Genomic DNA, 18,587 nt, shown 5'->3' on the forward strand with positions numbered 1-18,587 from the left:
TAAATAAGAATTTAACTGTAAAACGATCACAGTATATTGTTTAAGGGCACTTTGAAGCGGTATTATGCGTGTTTCTCGTTTGAAAGACCGACGACAACTGAATGAACAACAACGTACTGGGGAAAACGATGCCAAGGCATCGACATTCAGCTCATTATATCAACAACACAAGCACGAGTGGGATCGTAATCTCTACGATCCACCTAGAGATTGCAAAACTGGGAGTTTTTGAAAAATAGCTAAATCATCCGTAGAGTATTCTTATGTATTTTCATGGTTTTATTCATAGGATTGTTGTATTCATTCTGACTGTCGTGCAAATACATTTTTGCTTGGCAGCGGCGATGAAGCGCTTCAGTTTGATGGACTTGGCTGAGCATGACTCACTTCCCTCATAATCTCATAACTCACATCAGCATCAAAATATTCGTACAAAGTTAAGATTGCTGGTGATCCTGAGGACATGATCATTCTCTCCTTTTCGGCACTAAAAACTCGGTACGTCTCAGTTTGTGTTAAGGGAAACTGTCAGGAAGATATTCAACACTAGGTCCTGCTGTGTGATCGTCTCTTCCGCATCTACCAAAAATGCGCGGCTCAAAGACGCATCCAACGATGTGCGGAACACTCCGATCGGATCAAAACAGAGCGAGCTAACGCCAATATTTGGCAGAAAACCACTTTGCGTTAAAATAACTGGTCGGGGGTGAAGAAATCGGGGTGAAATGTTCCACAAAAAGGTGAGCGGTTCAAAGACGCATCCAACGGTAAGCTGCACGGCTTGATCGGAATAAAAATAGGAAAGAGCTATCGCCGATTTTCCGCAGTAAACCCCTTTTCCTTCGAATAACTGGGCGAACGAGTAGAGGGACCGGGGTGGGGTGTTCGGCAAAAAGATGAGTGGCCTCAAGGCGCATCCAATGATATGCCGGACGCCAGGATCGGACAAAGAATGGCCAAGTTATCGACGATTTTCCAGGGGAATGCTATTTTTCGCAATAACTGTGCAGGGGGTGGAGCGATTGGGTTGGGGTGTTCGGCAAAACAATGCGTGGCCTCAAGACGCATTCAATGGTATACCGAGCGTCCCGATCGGACCAGGAATGACCGAGTGGGAACAGGAATGCTGTTATTTTCCATTATAACTGGGCGGGGGGTGGAGGGATCGGGTTGGGGTGTTCCGCAAAACGATGCGTGGCCTCAAGACGCATCCAACGGTATGCCGGACGCCAGGATCGGACCACAACTGAGCGAGTTATCGCCGATTTTCCATGGGAATGCTGTTATTTTCCACAATAACTGGACGAGGGGTGGAGGGATCGGGTTGGGATGCTGGGCAAAAAGATGCGTGGCCTCAAGACTCATTCAATGGTATGCCGAGCGTCCCGATCGGACCAGGAATGACCGAGTGGGAACAGGAATGCTGTTATTTTCCACAATAACTGGGCGGGGGGTGGAGGGATCGGGTTGGGGTGTTCGGCAAAACGATGCGTGGCCTCAAGACGCATCCAACGGTATGCGGAACGCCAGGATCGAAGCAGGAATGAACGAGTTATAGTCGATTTTCCATGGGAATGCTGTTATTTTCCATAATAACTGGGCGGGGGGTGGAGGGATCGGGTTGGGGTGTTCGGCAAAAAGATGCGCGGCTGTAAGACGCATCCAACGGTATGCGGAACGCCAGGATTGAAGCAGGAATTAACGAGTTATAGTCGATTTTCCATGGGAATGCTGCTGGCGGAATTTCCCGTGAGGGGGGTGATCCGGAGGAAGGGGGAACCCTTAGTTCCCTTAAATATTGAAAAACACGTTTTAGAGGACTTTTTAAAGATATTTAAAGAAAGAAACAAAATTGTGGAAGAATTTCATAAAACTTGGAAAACACTCTTAAATTGGGCGGAAAAATATTTGGCATGACGGAAAGAAAATAATTTTCTGACCACTTTTAAAATTTCCATTTGCTACCTCCTCGGCTAGTATGCTCTCCTGTTACTCCTGGTCGGATTTTGCCGCATGAAAATCCACAAAAATCTGGCATAAAAATCCGACCAGGACCGACTCGTTGTAACAGGAGAGCATGCATTCGAGGAGGTAGCTCGGGCCAGCCAAAAATTCCAAATCCAGTTTTAATTTTCGAAATCCAACTTAAAGTTGAGTTGGAAATTTTAAATTTGGAATTCAACTTTTAATTTTGACTCGGGATTTTAAAACTGATTTTGGATTTTAAATTTGAATTTGGAATTTTTCGGCCTGCCCGAGCTACCTCTTTGAAAACATGCTCTCCTGTTACAACCAGTCGGTCCTGGTCGGATTTTTGTGGATTTTCATGCGGCAAAATCCGACCAGGAGTAACAGGAGAGCATACTAGCCGAGGAGGTAGCAAATGGAAATTTTAAAAGTGGTCAGAAAATTATTTTCTTTCCGTCATGCCAAATATTTTTCCGCCTAATTTAAGAGTGTTTTCCAAGTTTTATGAAATTCATCCTCAATTTTGTTTCTTTCTTTAAATATCTTTTAAAAAGTCCACTACAACGAGTTTTTCAATATTTAAGGGTACTAAGGGTTCCCCCTTTTCCCGGATCACCTCCCTCACGGGAAATTCCGCCAGCAGCATTCCCGTGGAAAATCGACTATAACTCGTTCATTCCTGCTTCGATCCTGGCGTTCCGCATACCGTTGGATGCGTCTTGCAGCCGCGCATCTTTTTGCCGAACACCCCAACCCGATCCCTCCACCCCCCGCCCAGTTATTGCGAAAAATAACAGCATTCCCATGGAAAATCGGCGATAACTCGCTCAGTTGTGGTCCGATCCTGGCGTCCGGCATACCGTTGGATGCGTCTTGAGGCCACGCATCGTTTTGCGGAACACCCCAACCCGATCCCTCCACCCCCCGCCCAGTTATTGTGGAAAATAACAGCATTCCTGTTCCCACTCGGTCATTCCTGGTCCGATCGGGACGCTCGGCATACCATTGAATGCGTCTTACAGCCGCGCATCTTTTTGCCCAGCATCCCAACCCGATCCCTCCACCCCTCGTCCAGTTATTGTGGAAAATAACAGCATTTCCATGGAAAATCGACTATAACTCGTTCATTCCTGCTTCGATCCTGGCGTTCCGCATACCGTGGGATGCGTCTTGAGGCCACGCATCTTTTTGCCGAACACCCCAACCCAATCCCTCCACCCCCCGCTCAGTTATTGCGAAAAATAACAGCATTCCCATGGAAAATCGTCGATAACTTGGCCATTCTTTGTCCGATCCTGGCGTCCGGCATACCGTTCGATGCGTCTTGAGGCCGCACATCTTTTTGCCCAACACCCCAACCCAATCCCTCCACCCCTTGTCCAGTTATTGTGGAAAATAACAGCATTCCCGTGGAAAATCGACTATAACTCGTTCATTCCTGCTTCGATCCTTTTTGGCAAAAACGTGATCATATTACACGATCTTCCTACTAAAGCGAGTATAGTAAAGTCAACTTTCTGCCCATTATTTACGCTGTAATCTGTAAATGTAATCCCTTAACCCAAGTCCAGTTTTCTCCACCGTATCTTTGTTTGCTTTCAAGCTAGATAACAGGAGGAATCTCTTCGCTCTCTCTCGCTGTCTCTACACGATATAAAACGACTTTCGGATGCACGATAATAACTTCAACCCGTACACAATATTTTGGATGTTCCACATTTTTTTTAATCATTTTTTGTTACAAAAAGACAATAATCGATCACGGTTTTCATTCTTCTGTGAGTGTATGTGTGACTGCGTGTTTTTGTGTTTCCTTTGTTTTCTTTATCTTTATACTTATTATGTTATACTTGTTGCGGGACCTTTTTCCCTTCACCTACTTTACTTTCATCGTGTTCGGTTTTTTGTTTGTTTGTTTTTCATCTTCCTTTCTTTCTCCCTTTAGTTCTGTTGTGTATTGTGTTTGTTTAAATGTGGGTTTTTTCTTTCTTGTGTTGTGTTTCCTATCCCGTTTCCTTTTCATTCTTTCTTATCTTCATTAACCTTATGTATCTGTGTGTGTTTGTTTTTTTTTTTTTAGTTTTGCTTCATGTACCTCTTACACTCTATAGTTAATTTAATATTTATCTTTTCTTTTTTCTCTCTCTCCCTCTCTCTCTCTCTTTCTCTCTCTCTCTCTATTCGTCATCACCATCACACACCTGACGATCTACCAATGTTCTGTGTATTTCTGATGTGCTGTTTTACACCTTACTTAGTTTCTTTACATGTTGAATGCTTCTAGTTGTAAGCATTGTATGTATTTGTGTGTGTGTGTGTGTGTGGTTTATGTGGATGTGTTTCTGGTGAAGGGAAGAAGAATGAAAGAAAACTAAACGATACAATTAATATTTCTCTCCTCCGGTACACAACCCGGGATCATTCTTTTTTACAATGGTTTTACCAAATGTAAGTTTTACTTGCATGCTTTTAATGTTAGTTTTGTATTTGTTGTTTGTTTTTGTTTGTTTAATTCTTATTTTTCCTATAACCTTCTGCTTAGGATGCACGTTGGTGCAGTTTTGCATGGTTTCTTTCTTACTGTTTCGCCTTTTTCTTCCCCGTATTATTCCTTTGCAAACATACACCTTTTTATATGTTTATGTTTGTTTCCTTTTTTTTTTGTATTTCATTTTCTTGCTTACGCTAATAAGAGAATAGTTCTTTTTTTGTTTGTTTTGCATTTCCATCAACTTTCACCTTTCACTTTCTTTCTATCTCTTTCGCTCTCTCTCTCGTACCTAAATATAGGATTATAATATAATTAGAATAATCATGACAATAGAATATAATAGTATTGTGGGGTTCACATTAGTGTGTATGTGTTAAGGTGTGTTTGCAATAGAGTTGATAATAATGTTTATAATTAGATTATTTAGAAGAAACAAACCAACGAAAAAAAAACCTGCGCAATGATCTTTAATCATATCAATAAGCATATGAGGCGGTGGTGAGTTTTCGTTTAATTGAATAATCAAAATGGTTGTTTAGAAAAAATACAATTTCCAAAGCAAAATATCATTTCACCATAGTTAGCAATTATTACAAGCAGATCTCCTTTAAGGAATCCTGAATTTGTGGCTGCCCTTTTTCTTTGCTTATCCAAAAATTCCCTTCCCTAAACACTAAAATTTTGCTTCCAGCTATTTGTTTGTTGTGTGTTTTTTTTTTTTTTTTTGCTTTTCTCCACCGACTTTTGACACCCTCTTTTCATCCAAAGCTAAGCTTATGCTTTCACCTTCCTCTGCTCTCCTGTGGTTCTTGTTCGATTTGTTTTACTCATTCCTTTAGCTGAGATAGATTAGTCATTTTGTTTCTCGTTTGAAGTTTATTAGTTTCCGTACTTTGTACGTTTTTGTTTTCTCATTTTTTTTTTGCGTTTTTAGACGAACAATCCAAAAAGCTTTATAAATCATAGCCCAAATCCATCAATTTTGATTTCTTTTCTTTTCTATCCCACTCGTTTTGTTCATTAATTTCGGTTTTTCTCTTCTTCTAATGAATGCTTTTACTCATGAGAATGAAAGTTATTTAAACAGAAACAAAAATAATGAGTCATTTTCAAATGTTTCCTTTCTTTGAGAAATTAATTTCTAACATAACTTAGCGTATGTCGCATTGAATGAGTGATATGAACATATGTATAGGTGAGAACGAAGGTAATCCATGTTAATGGTTGTCGCTTACCTTAACTTCTACTACTTCTATTTATCAATGTTTTGTAGAGCAAAAAAGTAAAAAGATAAAACTAAACAAGGGAAAACCATGCTTACTTTCACACTCGACAAAGAACAGCGGTCGTACAGCTCAAGAACACGAACGTACACATTAATTATCAAATAAATGAGGTAGAAAATTATAATCGACGTTCACAATACTACTACAGTCTACAGGCCTTACTCGCTACATGCTCGTATTCTAGTCGCTCTTTCTCTCTCTCTCTCGCTGCGTGTGTGTTTCGTTCAATTTTTCTTCCCAGAAATTGGAAATAAAATGGAAAGAAGGACTTCAAACTGGTTAAGCGCCCAATTTAATAGAAACAATCGTTATAGGACAGTGCAGCAGCACTAATCTGCCACTATGCACGCTAAACGCTAGAGGAAACAATTACCTCAAAAAAGAAAATTCATGATTAATATAAGGGAGTTTTATGTATGCTTTATCCTTCTGAGTTTTTCTTCTCTTTCCTGTATCCTTGATTTGCGGGGTTTTTGGGTTTTAATTCTGATGGCACACACACACACCTGGGCGTGATGGGGGACGCACGCTATTGTACATTATTGAAATATTTGTAGGGTTTAACAAAAAATTCGAGGTATATTACTGTTTCAAAAATTATCCTTTCGTAACTATTTTGATTGGCCCACAATCGGCCATCAGAGGAACAAATGAACCTGCAATAATATAGGGACAGGGGAAAGAAAAACAAACCTTAGATTAGAAGGAGGCTTTCTATTCCCGTTCAAAACAAAAAATGGCGGCTTTGACAACAACTTGAGCAAACTGGGTTCCAGATCAGTTCGTTTCAGCCTTACACAGTTCTCATTTACTTCTCGCCCCGATTCACCTTATCAAGCATTTCATCCCGCGCGTCTTAACAAACATTTTCTTTCCTATGCAAATACTAGTTTCGAAGCAAAACGAAAAGAAAAACAAGGTGTTTTTTTATACAACCTCATTTAAATTGTATGCTTTCTTCTCGTGTTCACTTTACACCCTTTTTCTCCTTCTCCTTTAAATTCTCTTTCTTGCTTTCTCTCTCTTTTAACAACTTTGTAGCTTTGTTCTGTGGTTTTCATGCTGTCTGTGTTACATTTGCTTGTTTACATATATATATATATTTTCCCCTCCCTCCTTTTCTTCCTTTTTTATTCTCCTTCCACATCCGTTTCTCTTTCTCCTTTTTTGTTTGTTTGTTAGTTTAAATCTTTTAACGCTTCTTTCGCCATTCTCCTTTTTTTGTTTGCTCTATTTTACGTTTGTATGCTTGCTAGCTGTTTTGTTTAAGTTTGTTTTGTAGACATTTTGTTGTTGTTGTTTTAACACGGGGGGTTTCTTTTTTAGATGCTCTGGGGAGAAAGGGATACCGGTGGGAAGAGAGAGATGGAAGGGGGAGGGAAAACTTATTTCATATAAATTATGTTTCTGGTTTTGTTTTTTTTTTTCATGCATTCTTAACCCTCCTTTTGCGCCTTACGCCTTATCAACTGCTCAATTCCTACAAATTTTTCGTTTTAACTCATATTTTTTTCTCCTCTTGAATATGAAAATTTTAAATTACTTTTTTGTTTCTTCGATCGCCTTCATTATCTTCACACGTTTTTTCCCCCCATTATTAGTATTACACACAAACACTCGTTTCTTCTTTGTTTTTTTTTTTCGTTTAGAACAGTTTAATGAACATCAGGTCTATTTGTGTCAGCGCAGCGCATTTCTCTCTGTTTCCTCTTCAAAAACCTTCTCACATTTCTGCTGAATTGAGTAGGGGAGGGGTAATTAGAATTGGAAATAAAAAACAAAACCGATCGCGTAAAGATTGTAGTGTAACGTACTTCAACTCAAGAAGGTACCTCTCTTACGATAAGTTTCTTGTAAATGTTACAAGAAAGTTCTATTTTATCTTCCCTACACGTTCTATTTGTGCATTTAAGTCTATTTTCTGTTTGTGAAGATGGAATTTGATAAACGTAATGTACAACTCTTACACCGAGAGTAAGGTAAGTATGTACGAGACAAATAGTAATAATAGTTAAAATAGAACTTGTAAAAAAAAAGATTATCTTCCTTTTGCTATTGATTGACAACGGTTAATTTTACGACAAAGGAAACAAGTGGTTTAAATTGTATTATGAATAAAAGAACTTACAACTTACACAAAAAAAAACTCGATTGATCACACTTTCATTTGGAACGAAAATTGCTTGGTAAGAAACAACAAAAATAAACCATATTTCAAAGCTATTGTTTCGATTGGGGGATTTGGCTATGGCGGTTGTTTGGTTATTGTGGTGTGTTTATGTTTGTGCTGTGTATATTGTAGAAGTATGGTAATGGTTTAATGGTTGGAAGTGTTCTGGTTGCTCTATTGGTATGGGACGGTGTGTTTCACACCTAATACTATTGCTTGCTTGGTTGGTTGTGTGAGTGTGTGTTCGTGAGGTTGTGGTATACTATTCCAGTGTTCGAACCACGTTGTCCGTTGTCGCAGCCTCTGTGGGTATGCGTATCATACAGTGTGATTTGTCCTTGTAAGCCGGAAAAACCTGGTCTAGCAGCTACACATACACATTATCGTCTTCTTTTTTTCGTCATTCGTCATTTTAGTTGTTCAACAGTTTAATATTGCTATCACACACACAAAAACACCAACATCTATTTGAACTACAGCTTTGTACCGATCGGTGTAAGGCTTTACACAATCCAAATACACCAACTGATTGGTAAACTGTTGAACAACATAAAGAAATTAATTTAAAGGATTTTAGGAATTAAATCAATGTGAAAAGGGCAATAGACATGTGAAAGAAAGGAACCAGAAGGAATCCTGTAAACCACAATTAGAAAACCCGATTGTACTTTTTTCCCTAGAAAATATTATTGCATACTTTCAGGAGCAGCTGAGCACCAAACAAATTAATACAAAAAAATGTGAAAGAACTTAAAAGGGTAATTTTTAATCTTGTTTTGTTGAACATCTATTGGAAATAACATTTGATACGAAAAGATGAAAGAAAATCAAGCAAAATCCTTGTAGCCTTTTTTAGTGTACGCCCTCTTGTATCGTACATCTTCTCTGGAGGTAGCTTCAAGCGTGTAGCATTGCTGGACTAGTGTTTTCGCAACCTCGGACGGACAAGTCCTTGTACGATCTTTTTTCTGCATTGCGCCATACACACGCAAGCGCTACGACAACGGAGCTGAACAGTATCGAACATATTTGGTGTGATAGGTTAAGAAAGTATAACGTAACGTATCCAACTACTACTAATAGTTGTCGGGTAGTTGCTGTTCATGAGTTGTAACAAAAAACTGTAACGTAATGTTATGGAATTATACGAGTAGTAGTAGTAGTAGATTGTATATGTGTGTGTGTATCAGGGTGTTTAGTTTTATGCGGTAAAAGGATTCATCTCATCGTGCCTTAACTTCATTATCCTTCTACCATTTCTTCTCCTGTCCCATATCTGTCCATTAACAGTAGTATTCATCTTCAATTATATCTCATACATCTCACACAACTGCTATCCTTTCTTCTCGACGCTTTTCAACGATTAAATGCTTCGCTTTCTCGGAACTCATCATCATCTTCCTCTACTTTGCTTATACTTTTCTTACATCCTAGTACCTTCTAGCATGAATGTGTGTGTTCTATAGAACCTGTTGCCTCATAATTAACGTTGCAAACAATACGCACACCGAACAGTACAACTCCTGTGTCGTCTCCACCGGGGTTGTGGCAGGAATTGGGTGGATATTGGTGGATCGTGGGAGGGTTTTCTTGTTGTTTAGAATGGTTGGAAGATGATGGTTTTGGCAAACGGTTTGATTGTTCATGTTCTCAGGGTTCCATTCTCGCTCTGGCTAGCGTACTGTTCTTCCATCCGTATTAATGCCTTTGAAAGCCTTCTTTCGGGTGGCGCAAAAAAAAAAAAGGTTGAGCTACCGCTTTCCGACATCCGACTCTCCCGAGGAGCACTCTATAGAGCGATACTACACTTATCGATTACATTTGAACTGAATAACCTGAACGGAATACGCGGGAAGAATGCACTGAACATTTGTAGGTATATCTGGTTTGATGCACACACCACGCTACCACACTCCCACAACTCTATTTGTCTTTTTGTCTGGTACACTCCACTTATTCGGTTAGCATCTTCTGTCCTCTTTTTAATCTCATACGTGTGTGCTTTTCGGGGTTTACGTTTACGGTTTTTGTGTTTTTGTTTTGCTTTATGCAAACGGCAGTATTGGGTTACTTTTTACATGAACTTCTATTTTTTGTTGTTGTTCGTTTTCTCTCACACCGCAGCGCACCAAAAGTATGGTAGCTGGGTGAATAACCTAAACATAACGCAAACATCTGAGCAGAATTCGGTTTTTATCTGTTTGTTTTGTTTGTCTGGTGGTCGCACATTGGTGTACGTTTTAGTAGTTTGTTCGCCCTTGCATCATCTTTTCTTTATCGGTTTTTTGTTTGTTTGCTTTTATAATTTGCTCCATCATTTTCTTACAATCATCATCTTCTAAAGTACTCTCTAGAGTGGGTTTGCTATGTTGCATTATTAGACTTTTGTTTTAACGCTTTTCCTCTCTCTCTATTTTCCTTTTTCATTTGTTTTTGTTTTTTTACTTTTGTGTTTATTCTTTTTTTTTGTTTGAGTGTGTAGTAATGTTCTTTGTTCTGTGGAAGCAATCGATACAGGTAAAGTTCCGGGTTTTGTTTAGATTTGTAGACCTTTGTAAAGAGTTTTGTATCTTTCTCTGTTCCTTTTTCCCCCAAACTCATGTCCTTTCTCTGTTTTTTTCCAACTTTTCATTTCCACACATATAATCTGCAATCTTAACGCGAACTCGACAAACTTTCTTCTCTGACAGGTATCTTATATCCAGAATTGGAAACTATCCACAATCTTCCATTCCAATTTCATGCAATCAAAAATAAAAAATAAATTGCAAATCAAACATTCCGCCCTCCCAGGGGTGGTTGCAGAGTACAAAAGCAAACCAACAGACAAATCACACTAACAAAAAGGAATCACACACAAGATGAAACTGTCGGTGGATTTATAGTAATGATAACCTGAAGTTTTTGGTTTTTGTTTTTTGTTGCACAAACAAAAAGTATTTGGGGAGTTGTGTTGCTTTTGTTACTCGTTTTTTCTTCTTTGTTTTGTTGTAAATTCCAGTTTTTGCTAACGCAATCTATAGACCTACGAAATACTACTACCACGCGTTAATATCTAACCCTACAGCGGACGCACGCAAACAACGTGGTGGGGGTGTGCTATGATGTTCTTGTTTTTCCTATACTTTAAACTCATCAATCTCGTCCCTCTTCTTTCGATTGATGTAGTTGAATTGTTTAAATAAAACTGGAGGTATTGAAGTGTTTTCTTCGTTCGTTTTTTCCCCTTTTCCCCCCTTTTTGTTCAATATTCCTTGTAGCCGTTACTGCAATTTAATTGGCCGTTATCGGTTTCTGTTAGTGTTTTTGAGTATGGGTGTACGTGTATGTGTGATTGATTTTATATGCGATTGTGGCGTTAATTCGTTAACTTGCTATCCTGTTCTGTTCGTTTTACCTTCATTGTGTGGTGCAAAAATCCCTAATTTATCTGCCAGCGCATCTTCCTCTCCGTGCATTAATGCTATGAAGATTGACGGTTTGCTTTAAAAAAAAACCCAAGAGTGGATATGTTTCTAGTCTTTGTTGTTTAAATTTAATAATGATGAAGATTTTCGTACAATCAGCACTGGATTTGGTAGTAGTAAAAAAAACTAATAATCTTCTTCGAAAATTTTTCTTTACACAATTGTTGGAAAAGTAATAAAACTAATAATCTTTCACATGACTCAAAGATGGCGTCAATACAACATAAGAAAAATAAAATGAGTTCCATTATGCACGCGGCGCATTTTCTGGTTTCTTCTCCCCTACAAACGGTCTCCCTCTCTCTCTCTCTCTCTCTAGTGTGTGGATCCGTTCTTGTATATATAGTGTGGCAATATGCCTCTGTTTTTGTTTAATATTTTCTCTCGATCACACTCACTCGCACACAGTTTTACCCGGACATCCATTCGCGCAGTACACACACACACATTCGCGCTTATCCCACACTCATGTCAACTTCAGTTTGTCTTATGCACTATATGAAACATATACCACTTACCTACCTCACATTACCTTATCCAACTAAACGGACTTACGATTAAAAATGGGTTTTTTTTTATAATTACTTAGTAGCTGTGTGGGTGTATGTGTTTGTTTGTTTTCACTCGGTATCCTTAGTTTCTTCCTTCCCGGTCTCATTATTCGTTTTTTTTTTGCGGCTGATTTTCAGCATATTTTTTACCCTGCCCTTTTTTTGTCTGTCGAATTATGTTAAATAGTACGTTTAAAAACACCGCTTTTGATCGCTCGAGGAGCTCGGGCGAAGAAGAGACTGAGAAACGCATTTAACGTAGATTCGCCAACGTTTTCTTGATCCTGAGTGCTGACAGACGGGCTGCCGGATGCTGGTACCAGCATTCCTTCATCACCTTCGAGATTGCGTGCAGAGTGTCGCAGGCAACCCATCGGCTCGGTATGCACGGACGCTGCTGATCCACACAGACTACCTATAATTGCAATAGAAGAATGAATTTTTAATAGTAAAATTGAAACCCCACTACACCACACCGCATAAAGCGTACCTTTCGCATCTCTTCGATGGTGGGATCCGGTTGCACCACATCGTAGAAAGGCAGTTGATACTCGTCGTAGATGCCGTCGACGTTACACCGTCGTGCGATCTCCCACAGTACGAGCCCCAGCGCGTACACGTCCGCCCGCTTGAACGAGTCGAACTGATACACGTTGATCGTTTCGTCTAGCACTTCCGGTGCCATGTAGCGCTTGGTGCCGACGCGGTGCGTCGACGGTATGTCGACCGTGTCGGTCGTGACGATGTGACGTACCGCCAGCCCAAGATCACCGATGCAGCAGGTAAGGTTCGATTTGACCAGAATGTTCTTTGATTTCAGATCACGGTGAGCGATCGCGGGTTTTCCGCGCGTACCGACAATGTCCATGTGCAGGTGGGCCAGTCCGGTCGCTATCGAGTATGCCATTTCGAGCATTGTGTCGGGATCGACGCAGCGTGCAGTTAGGAAGTCGAACAGGGACCCATTCTCGTGGTAGTCCGTTACCAGCCAGAGCTGTGTCCAGGTGCCATTATCTATAGAAATGAAAATAGAGATATTTTATTGTAACTTCTTCACAGGCGAACATTAGAGAGATATTTAAAATGATTTGCTGTTCAAGAGATGCACAACAGTGACTTGGAACAGTTTGAGAAGCATTCCAGAATGATGTCTCACAAGTCTGCCCACATGATCAAAGCAATTGTTGCAGTTTTGATACATTCAGTATACAAAAAGAGTTCTTAATATAATGCTGACATCAAAATTATGTAACTAATATTATTTCCGAACGTCTTACACTTCACACAAAAATTTATAAGGGCCTGACAAACGATTCTCTTGATTGCTGTCCAACATTGCTCTGGAAGATCTCGTGTGAAATTTCAATATCCGAGCCACGGTTTGCGAAGAATACATTTAGGCTTAGATCCTCAATCCAAGCCTTCGACGATGACAAAATATTGTAATCGATCCTGTTTGGAAAACAGAAGAGAGGGACACGGGATTCGTAACCCATCAAGAAGCTGAGGTTAACCTATCGGAGGTCGGTTGCAACCGTGTATGAATGAAAGCAGCCTCGGCATGATTTTCCTGGAAACGTCTTGAGCTTGGCAATGTCCTTACAAACTTGGCAGCTTTGAGCTTGAGCAAGATCCAACGTCCTTACCTTTGTTGTCAGCAGCGATAAAACCAAGAATGTTTTCGTGGCGCAGCATAATCGTCTGATAGATTTCCGCCTCCCGGAACCAGGAACATTCCTCACGGCTGGAGAAAATCTTCACGGCCACATTCTCTCCACGCCATCTACCGCGCCACACTTCACCGAAGCGTCCCTTGCCAATCACTTCAACCAGCTGTATTTGTCGAGCGATGGAGCGTTGCACTAACAGTGGCAATCCAGCTGTATAAAAGAGACACTAACATTAGACGGCACGGCTTTACGGCACACATTCGCTTTACAGCTTACCAGAACCAGATCCGGATGTGGTCAACTCAATGAAATCCTGTATGGTGGTGTGTCCGTTCAGGATCGGATAGCTTGCACCGCACACCGAATCTTCCGGCAGTATTTGCCGTGCGCCACTGTTCCGCTTTCGACGGCCGTAGAATAGCACGGAGAAGACAGCGATTAACGTTACCGCGAGTGCAGTCAACAGCAGCACGACCAGTAACGCGGCTGGCCACTTTTCAACTTCTTGGGCTGTTTGCGGATCAAACGCAAATCAATTGCGCCACGGTGAGGGGTGGTTGAATAACATCAACCATGAAAATGGCGACACCACCAGCAGGCAGAGCCGTATCGGAAATGGGAAAAGTTTTATTAGAAAACGTACCACAAAAAATATCCCATTGGAAAACGGATAAAATCATAACTATTCATATCCGCAAGGGAAGGGAAAAAACAGGATAAGAGGGAAACATTACAAAAAAAAAAAACAAAAATAAGGGCAGTAGAAAATCATTTCATTTTATCGGGCTTCGTGTAGCCCTTCTCGACAGGTCGTAGAAAAGATTGCAGCAGAATTTGTATCTTTTTTTTTGCTTGTGGGAGATCTGGCAGCTCTCACCAACGTTCAGGCGTAAAGTTGTTTCACATAATTTTGCTAACCTCATTTGATGGCGCTAGTAAAATTATGAACACACTTTCTAGCACCCGCTGTATGAATTTACCGATCCCAGAAGATACAAGTTTTGCACAAATAAAAAAGAAACAAAAAAATCCCACACACACATATACAAACTAACTAACGTACTAAGCTACACACAGCTACGCAAGCAGATTACCAACCAAACGACCGGTTAGAAGCAATAGTGAGCGTTCGAATAGAGCACAGAAGGCGACGGACAAGACGTGAGAAGGCAAAAAAGTTGTGCAAATCCTATTCGAAGTTAGTGAAGCGTTAAAATAAAAACTAAACCCCCCTCGGCCGTAGTGAGAGAAAGGACCGAAGGGAACACAACAAGCGGATTAGTATTATTCACGTGTTTTTACGACGGACAACGACCATGTGACACCGAGACGACGACGACGATAACCACCATCACCGAAATTATACACCCAACAGTTAGTTTCACACAAAGACACACACACACATACGCATACACATACACACGTGCAAACACACACACAAACACAAGTGCATTCTTCCTTTTCCCTTCATGCAAGTGGCAAAGGAACTCGGCAAACAGAAAGCACCGATATTAGATTCGCTAGCAGAAGCAATAGTTTCGAAAATAGATTAAACTAAAAAAAATGCTTGAACATGCATAAGCCGATAATAGTAAAGCGTAAGTAACTCTTCAGGATGGGTCGGCTGCAATAAGAAGCAATGTTTCACAAGAACAGGCAAATACATACATGTTACAGCAGTGGAAAGGAAAAACAGGAGAAAGAGAAACGACAAAATAGATGGCGGATTTTTGCACTTCATGCACGCGTGCAACCAGTTGTCGAGGAAGCCGTATCTATGTGGGACGTAAAAATTGATGAGTTTGTGTTGGTTTTAAACCCATCACACATCGTCCTCTAACATCTCAAAAAGCTTTTTGTGAGGTGTTAAGTGAGTAGAAAAATAAGTTAAAAAAAAGTGCAAATTAGGAAACGGCTTCAAGAAAATAAAAGAGGAATGTGACGGTGCTTGCCAGGGAAAAAAAGCACAAATAATAACGTTTCTTTCCCGCAAAATATGAAAAACAGTGCGTACACAGGACTATGAAAAAGGAATGTGATAAGTGTATACAGTGATGTACATGCGAAATAAATTATTTATACTGAGTGTGTTCTTCCAAAACACATTCCCCAAGCTCCCCGGAAATGTGCTTTTTGAAAACAATAAAAAAATATTATTGCCGCCGGTTAGAAATAAAAATGCTAATATTCTTTTCCACACCATGTCGAGCTTCGTGAAGATCGAAGGCGTTGTGGGCAGCTGTTCCCTTTGCAACCAACGGGATGCTCAGTGTTCACTCTGAAAACTCGCAGCGATATTGTTGATAGTGTGGTGTAAGACTTTTCCCCCACTGGACCAAACTATCAACCCGAGGATTCGTCGAGTTGAAGAAACCTGGTGGCAAAGGCTTGGGAAAAATCGCTCTGACGCGTGAGCGCACTGAAGAACGATTATCTGGGCCATGTGGCTTGTGGAAATTGTCGAAAACTCACCCCCGAGCGAAGCGAAGCTAGCACCGTGCTCGAGGGTGCTAGGTTTAATATTTATTCAGCATCTTATTTTTATAACCATGCTTGGTACGGCATAGCAAAACCCGGAAAGTTAACGTCGTATACATATCGCTGCTTTTCTAGCAACACAGAAAACAGGCAAAGAAAGCAGTAAAGCAGCAACAAAAAGAAGTAGGAAAAATGGCAAGCCACACATACATAAACTAATAAAACGAAGCGAGCATAAACAACGTAAGGTTTGCCATAGAAAAGCGCACTGTTTAGTGTTTGCCCTGTTGAGTGTGTGCGTTAGGCGAGTGAGGCAAAGGAAATTTTCCTACTCATATATGTTTGTCATATCATTTTTCTTTCCTTTTGAGCAGCACTATACGAAAAGCGTGTAAACAAACGGAACCAACAAAATGGCGTACATAAAGCAGCTGAGTGGAACAAAGCAGGAAAAAAAGCTAGCGAAGTGGAAGCAGTATTTGTGTATCTTATTTCGCAGTAGAAAACAAACGGAAAGTTAAGCAAAATGTATAAAAGAAAGTTAGACAGAAAACAAATTGTTGTAGCAACACGATGAAAAGATTTAAAAAGAAAAGTAAACATAATAAAAAAAGATAACTTAGCAACTACAACTTTAACAAAAATGATAAAAAAGCTCCAGATAAATCTTGCATAACTAACAAAGAACAAAGTTAACTGGAAGCGGTACAAAGTTTAAAACTAGTAAAAAGAAATTGAAACATCCTTTTGAACACCCTGTAAAGAAAACTTTCACAAAACAAAACAAAAAACGAAAGAAAACTTACTTAAACACACAAACAAAGGATGAAATTTTACTTTAAATTTTCAACACTATTTTCTTATTATTTTTTGTCGCTTTCCCTTATCGTAAAAATTTTGTTGCCGAAGGAAAATTCCGCTCTGAAGCTGCATTGTTTCATCAACAACATTATTAACTCTGCTTTCTGCCGATATTTCACTCGCTTTTTAGTACAACGAAACATTCAAACGAAGAATGAAGGGGGGGGGGGGGGGAAAGATTCTCAACACGCGCACTCACACCAACCGTTTCCCCTTTCCCAAAGCCCAGTCAATTACCTCTCTTCGAATGAAGATGTAAGCTTTATGGCCGTCTGAGATTTCATGTCGAGTTGATGCTTAATTTTTTTTCCTCTACTTTTCTTCCTTTTATTATTATATCTCTTTTTCTCAAAGGAGCAAGAACATTCTACCGGGCATCAACCAAAAAAAGTGGGGGGTCGAGTTTGATGTGAAAAGGAAATGAAGTGCTTTTTGCTTGTTGTGAGCACACTATTAGTTTCGTAAGCCTCATTAGCATATTCGAGCAGAGGTCAGAATTAGTTTGCCCTTTTCGCTCGGCGCTTTGTTCGATTTTAGTGTGTGAGTGTTTCGTTTTTCCTGCATTTTTTTTTGTTAGGCTAATCTTGTGGCGCTTGTGCTTCTCGTGAGCAGCCCATACCCGACCGAATGGGGCGTGCATGATTGTTGAAGGAAAAAGGTTTCCAAAGATTCTATCTCGAGTGGTCGATTTTTTTTGCCACCCAGTGGTGATGTATCCGATTACATCAGCCAGATCTTTGCTTCCCTATTTACTCATCCTGGTCAAACAGTTGGATGAAACTTGGAAAGAAATATTTATTCTAGCAATAGAGCAATGTTAGGACAAACCATAATCACATACATACGCATTTCTATTAATCATCATCAGATTCGTCCGAGCACCCGGATGATCCTTGGAGCTTTGGAGGTGTGGCGAACCTAGCTAGTAGCTACTACTACCACTCACAGCCTGATATAATTGTGCATGCTATCAGTCTTGGTACCGATACGTCCACTAGAAACAATCTTCACTTGGAAGTGACAAAACTCGTAGAGGGGAAAAAACGCCCCCAGCCACAAGCAGAGTACAAACGAAAAGGAAGTCCATATGTCGGTATGTTTGTTCCTACCGGATGACTTGTGATTGATGTTTACGTGGAACTTACCACGACCCTGGTGTGTTGTGGTTTGGTATGTGGAACCAAGAAATGTTCTTGTTTTTTTCCCCTTGTCCTTTATTGTAACCGGCGAAAGTAAGATAAATGATACACTAACAGCCACATGACATACACGTTGAGCCACCAGAGAATAAGCACTTGCTGCTTGCTATTGCTGACTAGTTCTTAGACGAGTGGATCTCCTTACTGTCTCGCGAAAATTGCGACTCCCAAGTTTAAGGTGGAATAAATCTTACAGGAACACTCCATGAGGATTAATCAACAATTCCATTCCTAATGTGACTCAAAGTCCAGCGTCCACTAAACGGTAACGATTTCCATTTGCTGCGATCATCCACAGAGTCCTAACGGGGCTACAAAGACTGCTTAAAACAAGCTTACTTAAGCATCAAAACATGCCGACCATCAAGTGACCCTACTAAACATCCTAAATGTTCCCCAAGTGTGAACAACACTTTTCCACTTCAAATTACCCTACCAAGCCACTA

General features: G+C 40.2%; 2 protein-coding genes across 3 annotated transcripts in view; one reads left to right on the top strand and one right to left on the bottom strand.

The window, feature by feature from the left end:
• Window positions 1–18,587, top strand: part of LOC126560363 (protein Shroom) — a 301,881-nt gene that overhangs the window by 193,439 nt on the left and 89,855 nt on the right. The window lies entirely within an intron of this gene.
• Window positions 1–18,587, bottom strand: part of LOC126564613 (TGF-beta receptor type-1) — a 101,382-nt gene that overhangs the window by 16,468 nt on the left and 66,327 nt on the right. Inside the window, exons 5-8 of one of the 2 annotated variants that reach the window (XM_050221693.1) lie at window positions 13,880–14,113; window positions 13,580–13,813; window positions 12,424–12,947; window positions 12,187–12,348 (exon numbers count right to left, since the gene is read on the bottom strand). The exons of the other annotated variant lie outside the window; for it this stretch is intronic. Coding sequence (XP_050077650.1) covers window positions 12,187–12,348; window positions 12,424–12,947; window positions 13,580–13,813; window positions 13,880–14,113 — 1,154 coding nt within the window. Of the gene's footprint in view, window positions 1–12,186; window positions 12,349–12,423; window positions 12,948–13,579; window positions 13,814–13,879; window positions 14,114–18,587 lie in introns of those variants that run through there. 2 annotated transcript variants of the gene reach the window in all.

Source organism: Anopheles maculipalpis, chromosome 3RL, assembly GCF_943734695.1.
Source record: "Anopheles maculipalpis chromosome 3RL, idAnoMacuDA_375_x, whole genome shotgun sequence".
Classification (NCBI taxonomy): Eukaryota; Metazoa; Arthropoda; class Insecta; order Diptera; family Culicidae; genus Anopheles; species Anopheles maculipalpis.